General features: G+C 40.0%; 1 protein-coding gene across 1 annotated transcript in view; it reads right to left on the reverse strand.

Annotated features, from left to right (window-relative positions):
- Positions 1-4,361: 4,361 nt before the first annotated feature.
- PCGF6 (polycomb group ring finger 6) overlaps positions 4,362-9,864 on the reverse strand; it is a 20,574-nt gene continuing 15,071 nt past the window's right edge. The window contains exon 10 of the mRNA XM_008643860.2: positions 4,362-5,509. Coding sequence (XP_008642082.1) covers positions 5,459-5,509 — 51 coding nt within the window. The 3' untranslated portion in view covers positions 4,362-5,458. The remainder of the gene's footprint in view (positions 5,510-9,864) is intronic.

A 9,864-nucleotide genomic window follows, 5' to 3' on the forward strand; every position in this document is an offset into this window, starting at 1 on the left:
ACCTCATTAGCAAATTCCTAGTCTAGCAATGAGGCCTGGGAGATGTATGAATAAGAATGCCTGAAGCAAGCCAAAATGATTCAGCAAGCCAAAACATTCAGGCTAGATTCTTAAGGAAGCAAGGATTATAGGATCATACTGTGACTCCATGTCCTCTTTACCCCCTACGTCCTCCCCGATCATTTCTTATGCTCATCAGCTTAACTTCAGCCACATTTGAGAGCACTGGAAGTCTCAAAGATACCAAACCCCTCTCACTTTCACGGTATCAGGTACACAGGTGAAAGATTCTCATGGACTGAGAAGCTGAGCTTCCCCTACTGGACACCAGAAGACCCATTCAGAGGACAGAGGTTATGGCTGCCACAACACCAAGGGCTCCAAAGTAGCTCTCACAGGAACACACAATTTTTCTCAGTCTTTGCCAAGTGCCCACCACCCACTTTTCTACTGCTGATGTTTCCCTTGGAAACATTACATTTTAAGTGTTCATTTCCAAATAGACTATTTTACCACACAATTAGAAAATGCAAGTTCTCTTTTCCACTTTGGGAAATACTTCTTTTGCAGACCACTGCTGCATTTGACACAAGTGCACTGTTTTAGACTAAATCCAAACCTAGTGAAGATAGTGATGCAGCTCCAGCAAGAATTCTGCAGCTACAGAGCAGCCAATCAATATTGCATTTCACCTCAGATGTGATTACCATTTCTCTCTCAAAAACAATAAAATTTGCCCTGTCCAGTGATTAAACCTGTATCTATGGCAACATTCTGAAAGCTCAGTAAATGTAAATATCCTTTGGCTCATTCAACAAGGGTGTCTTAAAGATGACATGGTAAAATTCCATTTGTGGTCACCTTGGTTCTCTTTCTGCTGAACAGAAGAAACAGGAGGTAGAAAAACCAAATAAAAAGCAGAAATGAATGCACCATTTGCAACGTCTCTCAGTCTCTCAGCAGGTATTTATGACAGCCTCAAAAGTACATTTTAAAGAATGTAAATGTTCAGGCTGGCCCTTGGTGCATTCTGTTGAGATTAAAAGATTCATGGGGACAATGTGACAATCTCTTTAAAAGAAAGGCATGCAATACATAAAAACTCCTGTATCTGTTAATAGGCTTTCTCTCAACTGCTGGAGTGAAGCCCTACACTCATTTGTACTGAGCACAGATTTCATACTAATAATATTCCACACTGAAGAAAAGTAAAACCAGAAATGCTAGGGATGTAATTTTGCTAGTGACTGTTAAAAATATGTTAACATAAATCATTGCACATAAATGCCTAATGACTCCCTGAAAATAAATTCAACATGGGCTAGTATTAGACAAGCTCGAATGGTTTTTCAATAAAACTCTTCAGTTGTTTCACATCGACAGAAATAAGCTTTAAGAGCTCCCCTGGCTCACGTGTGCCACAGTCTGGTGGCAGTGCAGATCCAGGCTGGGTGCACTGTCGTGTTCAGGACACAAATGACAGCTATCCCTGGCCATTGCAGGTCCCCTCTGCTTAGAGGGCTCAGCTGCTGCACATTGCATCAGTCTCTGAACCTTATCTTCTTATTACACTGAGTCTGTGCTGGACACAATGAAAACAGGCAGAATGTAACCAATATGACTCAGTGCTCAGGACTTGATTGTACCTTGATTCTGTGTTTATAAGAAGTCTGGAAACTAAGGCTCATCATCTCCTCTTCCTGGGAATTAGCAGACCTGTAAAGGAACTCAGAATTATGCTGCATTTACAAGCAGTATTTAATTAGGATCTGTGTTAGCCATGATGCTGTTAAGAAGGTAGCAAGAAAGTAAAACTGGAACTATTTCATTAAGTAAAGAAACATAGTGTCTGCAAAACAATGAATGAGCCCAAGCACACCTTCCCTCAGTTGCAGAGCATGAGGCTGGCTCATCTCCCATGAGGTCAGAGATGCCATCCCATAGACGGCCTGTTGTTACAGATGCTCTTCTATCATCAGCACCAAAAGAAGCTGGAGGAAAGCCAAGGTTAAAAAGAGACCAACAGAAATAAAACTGCAGCAGGGGAGCTGAAAGAAGATTGGCACATTTTAAAGCAAGCAGGCTGATTATGCAGGAAACCACAGAGCCCCAGCTCAGCCTTGGCAATAGCTAAAGGTCACCCTGCTGCACACGGATGTGCCCCAGGGGATCTGCAGCACTGGAGAGCAGGAACACATCAGTGCCTTCAGGTGAAAGAAAGCAGGATGTCCAGCCAGGAAAACTATGCTAAAAATACACTTTCTGAAGGCAGGTGAGGAAGAAATAAAGGGAAGTGGACAAAAGGGAAATAACAGGTCACTAAGCATTCTTGTCAAAATACCTCAGGCTACAGACCTTCAATCCTCCTCATTAAGCCACCGAAAGGGTGAAGAAGGGAGTGTTGGCCTTCTGCATGTTAGCTGGTATGTGATTTACCCAAAAGGAAAATCCTTTGAAAATATCCAGGAGCCCCTTTTATTTTTTGAAAAACAGAATTTGACACTGACATTAGTGCCAGTGGCAGCACAGCCCTCTCAGGGCCATGCAAGTCAAATGCATCCTAGAATGACATTAATTTGAATTAACTATCAGCTTCTATACAGCTGCTAAACTCTGCACATGAGTCTTCTTTAGAAATGAAGTACAAGCCAGGATTAGGGGTGAATTTGCAATGTAAAATGTGACTGTACTGATAATGGTATTTTAGCACAGAGCTATAAATCAAAAACAAACCCCTGAGTGATAATGGGGGCAATATGGAGTATTTGAACCAGCTGCCTTAATTCCAGAGGCAGAGAAAGATCCAGTTCATAGGGGCTTGGTAACAACAGACATAAACATGAAAGAAAATAATTGAGAGGTGGCTTTCACAAAAAGATGTTCTTGTTGATGAAAAAAGGGGTCCTGTAAACGACACAATTATTTCTCCTGTATTTCTGTGGAAAAATCATCTTGACATCTTTACTGAGCTATTTCTCACTAAGATCCACATTAAAAAGAGAGTCCCAGAGATTTCATGTTATTCCAGCTAACAATACCACACTTAGCTCCAGTAGAGAGTTTGGTATTGAATTACCCTTCACCATTCAGTCTCTTAATTGAAATTTGTCATTCTAACAACCCCAGAGCACATTCAGCAGTTTCACTATAATCTACTTTAATTCTGAGGCTGACATAGGAAACACGGCATGGAAACAAGAGGGCTCAATTTTAAATTGGCTAAAATAAAGTTTATTTTACTGTTACAATATATAATCTTTTATCAACACAACTCACAAAGTGTTTACAAAATAATCTCATTTTCTGCTGCATTTTAAACACTACTTTTATACAAACTTTAAAGGTAAAATAGGAGTTTGTAGCTAAAAAGGCTTTTTGTAATATTTTTTTAGAAGCATCAGGAGAATTACTTCAAACAAAACTTTTTTTTTGTTATGGTACCACCTTCCCAGACAAAACAATGTTTTCTTGTAAAGACCTGAGGGACGATTCATGAAAGCTTTCCTTAGACAAAGGATCCCAGTCCTCTTAGGCTGACAGTGAACAAACACATTTGAGCCCTTGCAGCCAGGGGGGCAATGGAATCTGGAGGTGCATTGGGAAGAGTGTGGCCAGCAGGTCTAAGGGAAGTGATCCTGCCCCTCTACTCAGCCCTGGTGAGGCCACATCTGGAGTGCTGTGTCCAGTTCTGGGCTCCTCCATACAAGAAAGACAAGGAGCTCCTGGAGGGGGCCCAGAAGAGGCCACAAAAGGTTGCTCTGCTCCTTACTGACACTTAAATCCCCCTCACTGCTCCTGGCAATGTCCCCTCCATGCCTGACTGGCTGTCCAGGGCTTCCAAGTCTGGATGGAGCTCAGGGCTGCTGCTCGGATGTCTCCAAGCTCCAGAATCCCTGTACAGCTCAATCAAAACCTCAGCCCTGGACTTACCTCAGTCACTGCTGCTGCCTCACCAACTGACTGAAAGAAATAAAGGAGGATTGGAAGAAGGAAGAACTTCTTCACACTGAGGGTGGCACAGCACTGAACAGGCTGCCCAAGGAGGGTGTGGAGTCTCCCTCTCTGGAGACGTTCAAAACCCACCTGGATGCATTCCTGTGTCACCTACTCCAGGTGACCCTGCCTTGGCAGGGGGTTGGACTGGATGATCTCCAGAGGTCTTTCAACCCTAACAATTCTGTGGTTCTGTAACTTAGGTGCTCTAAAATGCCTTACAAAGGAATCTCTTCCTTTTCCCTGCACTGACTGTAGGGAAGGCAAGGAGCGTGCTGCCTGATGGAAGCTTTCATGAATTCCCACACTGATGACCCAGTATGCAGCAAGACCATAACACACAGAGCTCTCTGATCCTTAATGCTGCACAAGACAACACGGAAATCTTAAACAGAAGAAAATTTGAAGTGTTACAGTTGTCACAAAACCTAGTATTTTAACATGTTAAAATTAAAGTCACCTAATGTCTTCCGTGAATCTGGTAGTAACAGGCAGGTATTACATTACTCAACCCTGGTCTCCACTACAATGCAATGCACTAGAACACATCAGAAAGAGTGGAAAAAGCAACCATTTTCACAGCTGCTGGAGAGGTATGTGCTAAAGTGAATGGATTTCTGCTTCTAACAGTCAAGTGAGTTGACATATTTTACATGATAGAAGAATCAGGTTGACAGTGATTACTTTATATACAGCAAGCAGGTAGAAAGAGGTGCTACTTTTTTTTTTTCATGCATAGTTTAACCAGCTTACAGCTAGCTCATCTCCATTCACACTAGAGATGCATGATCCACCATTTGGTTTAAGCCAAACTACCAGCAAATATATTTCCAGTGCAAACAAAATTGTCTTTCTTCAAGAAAAACAACTAAATTTAATGCTACTTCTCAAAAAACAATGCTTATGCTGCATCATTTTCTACCTATTTTGGTCTGCATTTCTGAAGTTTCCTTCCTCTCCCCAAATCACATCCAAAGACAGATGATCACAGTACACTTCTTTTTTTTTTTTTTTTTTTTTAGGCAAATGACTGTCTCTTCCCCAAAACAAATTATACTGCTCACTGAAGATCATCCCTGAGTGCACTGTTCTAGCTAGACACGTAGACAGCAAGAGATATCTCAGAGCTTAGAGGAAAAAAAGGCTGTTCACCCTGTGAAATCTTGTGGTTTTAGAAAGTAAAAAAAATTCAGCTACTTTGAGCATTTAATTTCCCTGAGCTGAGTGAAATTTGAAGATAGTAATTTGTGACATGAAGCATAGCAACATCTACAGCTGTACTTACGGAAGCTGCAATATTTTACAGTGGTGAAGTCAGACACTACATTACAAGCACACAGCAGTTATGGTGGTTCCTTTCACTTGCTTCCTGCCACAGGAAATGCGATGGCTTCTTTGGTGAGAAACAGCAGTGAAGAAGCTCCACGACTTCAGATTCTTTTGCCTTCTGATATTCCAGCAACCTTTAAGTTAGTGGAGATACCACCAGGCCATAGTGCAGCACAAGTAGACCATCCTAGAGAGAAGAGAAAGAAACTGTCTCATCATAGCACTTTCCCTTCTCCTCGAGGCATTTCTGTCACCACCTGGTACAACAATTGCTGCATGGCAGGACCCCAGGTACAATATCACCATTTTATACCCTGTCCCTTCCGTATGGACAAGGCAAGTTTTGATATATCAAGGCAAATAATTGTATTCCCCTCTCCTCTTTCAGATGGAGAAGGGTGTTAAAAAGAAAAGTAAAATCTGGTACTGCTTTTATTTTAAAGTTTTAATTGCATTATCTTCATACAATAAGCTCTTGTTTACAAGTCGTGCTGATATCCACATCATATGGTGGAGCAAAAAAAAAGTAATCCATTAAGTAGTTCTAGAAGGTGCTGCCAGAAGTTGTAGAAGAGTCTAGACTACTACTACATACATTTATTGAGTAATAATATTGAATTAAAAGACCTCAAAATGACAAACTAGTAGTTTGTTAACTCATGTTTCTCCTCTTCAAAGACTGTTCAACATAATGAAAAAACCCTTTCACCTGGGAAACAGGACACTTCTGACCCATTAGTCTTGCTTATGTCAATTCACACACAGCTGCTGAAAGGCCTAGCACTTAGTCTGCTTCCACCACAGATCCACTGGGAACCTGACATTGTATTACACCTGTTTATATGGGCAGACTTAAAAAAAATTTTCTTTTGAAGAGAGAACTACATTAGTACCAGCTGACATGTTAGAACTTCTACCATATTTTGCTTCAGATGTTTTTATCTATTAACACGCAGGTTGTAAGATAATGTATTAGCTCACTAACTTCTTCTCATCCTGTTAATAACCAGGAATCCATTGCTAACTCCTGAAAGGCTTACAGGACGAAACAGGAGCTTTAACTCACACGTGGCTAGCATAAACTGGAATACCAGCATTGCAATATGAAGAGAGAAGCCTGATTGTCCTCGCTTCTTGTTAGGTTGAACAGGTTCTAAGAGGTTACTCAGGAACCTCTTGGCACATAAAAACATTGCTATACTTTCCCAAAGGTACTTATACTTTGTGCCTGTTAGTTCCTTCAAAAGAGAAAATAAGACACATTCAAAACTTTATTTTTTGGAGAAAAATTGTGGTCAAAACCAGTTTTTCCTCTATTTTCCAGTTTCTTAAAGAAAAGAAATATTTATACAAGAAGAAAATGCTACAATGTATTCTTTGATGAATAGTTTTCAAATGGTACATTTGGCAGTAGGACATTTAAAGGAAATAGCCCTGTTAACCCAAGGCCAAACCCATTGCAATTCCTTTTCTACAAAGAGAAGCTGAGAGTTACTTCAGTACTGGCACTTCTCACTCTGTAATTATTCACCTGTAAATTATTACACGTTTCTATCTATGTCCAGCTGCTCTCTCTAGATACTGTTATTAAAAGGAAGTCCAAACAGAGAATGAGCTCTCACTGCTCATTACAAATCTCAAGGCTAACTCAGACAGGCACAAAAGAACAGCAAAGCTCTCGAGTGTCCTTTGACACACATTTGTGACCCTAAAAAAACTGCGAAGGATCCCATCTGTTACACCCAGCTATAAACTTTAGAGTGGAACTGACAGACCAAAACATCAGAGCATACACCCCTTTTGATGTTCTAAGAGCAGCAGCAACAAAAAGTGCCCCACTTTCCAAATTCAATAACCCCATAGCAAAGAGTAAATCACTTCCATAGGAAATGTGTGCTAGAAGGTCACAGTAATTAAATTAGAGCACAGCTCTTGCTGCCTAGCTCAGGAGACCAAAAAATAGTACAATAGCACTGGGTTACAAAAAGGTGAGAGCTACAAAGAGACCATTATAATCTGCCAAACCTCTGTGCCAAGGGCCAAGGACATCAAGGAAGCTACTCCTTTCAGCTTTTCCCATGTGTGAGTTCATTATATCCATCAGTGATGCAGAACTCTGAGAAGGCCCAGTTTTAGACAAGTGAAAATAACCAGCAGCTTGGATAAGGTTGCACTTGTGCAGCAGAAGGGAGGAAGGTAATACAGGGAAGAAGCTATATTCCCATTTAGTTAATAACGAGCTTCCTTCCTCAGCTACTTGATCACACTCTTAATTACAGGCAGATCTCAATGCCTGGTAACAAAACTGAGCCTTTAAAAGTTTCTCTAAATGTCTTTGATCACACCTTGCAGCAAATTCCACAAGTTTCACACTGTTCCAAAAAAAAAAAAGCAAATTTGTTTCTTATTATATAAATTCTGTCAGTGAGTTTTTTATGGTTTTGCCCTAAACAGAGCTAGAAATCCTACTTTCAGCTAATTAGGAAATTTTAACCAACCACCTTATTTCAGTAATGTCAAAATATCTTAAAAGATTAAACGAGATTTAGTACTGACTCTTTTTTAGCCTTCTATCAACTACTCAGAAATGAACATGTTAATTGCTTACATTCAAACCACTAAACTTGGTTGCCTATTTACTCCAATTAAAACAACCCTAACAGGTTACTATGGGGCCAACGTCTGGAATATTTATTTTATCATCAGATTACACTTGGTCTTCCCACACTTGTTGTAAAGGCAGAAATGTATCCAGAAGAGCTAAAATCCTGCTAGCTTGCACCTCCAGGACACTTTCATTTAGTCAGGCTCTAAGGCATCACTACACAGTACTAGTCACTAGAAAAAAAACCACCAAAAACAAATACAACACCCAAAATCTTCACAAACAAATCTTAAGAACCATTCAGTGTAAGTAAAAGCCACTAAACCCCTGACAGTGATTATGGTCCAGAAAAATCAATCACACACAATGTATGTTATGCTGTACTGCAAATGCTACCAAAGAATGCACATTAAAACTAATATATTTGCCAAAGAGAAACTTATCTGCATTTTTATAATCACTTTTCCCAGCAAAAAGAATAACTGCTAACATGAATGAACTTGACTCAGAATAGCAGCTATTTTTCTCCTCTAACTGTGGTGGTACTCATCTAAATAAAAGAGCCCAATGTTATTCCTTTAAATGACTTTCTGTTGCAGAAGTAGCTACTGAAGCAGTTTTCTTTGCATGAAGCATCTACAATGAACCTCAGAAACCTGTAAATGACAACAGCAGTTTTGAACAGTGTCTCAGCATCCTGGTGAGAGCTGTTAGGGACATTCCAAGCTCCAACACTGATTTGGAAAGGCTGGAAAGTTACAAAGGCACAAGATGCCCTTGGAGTTTAATGTAAAATTCATCAAACATTCCTCTGTATTTGTAGTTTCACTGGCCAGGACAACTGTGCCCCTTACTGAATTTCACATCCTGGTGAGAAACAAACAACTCTCACTATTTTAGACTTGACCTGTCTGTTGGGATTTTTTTCCATGGGTGATTATCTAAAAATATTTTCCAAGGTTTTTTTAACCCTACAAATGCATTGTCTTGATTTCTACAAAATTATATCATGTTAGATTAAGGAACATGAAAATGTCACAATTATTTCAGTATCAAAAAAGAAGCAACATTCCTACTGTAACTATTTGGCATCCTAAGAGGTTTTCTAACAAAATGAAGAGAAATTAAGGATGAACCTGTCTTTCAAATTTCCTGACAAAAGTGACTATAAAAGAACAAAACTTCACAAAAAGCCAAGATTTTTTTTTCCTTTTTGTTTGTCCAGTAGAGAAGCCTTGAGAGAATTAACTGCTAGCATACTGGTTTGGTAATAAACAAGACTTGAAACATCACTGGAGAATGCATCCCCAGACAACTGCTCTCTTCGTGGAGCTGCTGACTGGTACTTCATCACTAAACATCAATCAGGCAGACCCAATTCTGACAAGAAATGAAACTGATGCAGTATTCCTTGAAGTGCTCCCCCAAGAGCATTTCTCATACATGGAAAGCTTTTGTGCTAAGTTCAAGTCTAAAACTATATATGTGACTATACCCCTGGACTGAGAAATGTATCATCCCCCTGCCATTTACTGAAGCTTCTAGTAGAGGGCACTTCCATCACTATGTGCTGATTGCTGAATTTACTTACAGTGATTCATAATGTTAGAAACCAGTTTGTCACCAGTACCCACTTCCTCCCAGTTGCAATCCCCTGCTCCCCAAACTGGGTTAGGTTACATTTTCATTTCTTCTTCATGCTATTATAAAACAGCTAAGGCATCAGATGTGGCATTCATTCCCTTCAACTGCAGAAACAGCACAAGCCTCACAGACTTTTAATGTCTGCCAACATTAACATGAGCCAAATACCTCTGCCCTGACTCTGGCACCCCTCCTAGTGATTCAAATCAGGTACAAGTGATGCAAAATCCAAGATATCTCAAAATCAGATTTTCACTTCCTGCTCCCAACACAAAAGCTTTCTTTTAAAATAA

Source organism: Corvus brachyrhynchos, unplaced genomic scaffold (assembly GCF_000691975.1).
Source record: "Corvus brachyrhynchos isolate BGI_N302 unplaced genomic scaffold, ASM69197v1 scaffold61, whole genome shotgun sequence".
Lineage (NCBI taxonomy): Eukaryota > Metazoa > Chordata > Aves > Passeriformes > Corvidae > Corvus > Corvus brachyrhynchos.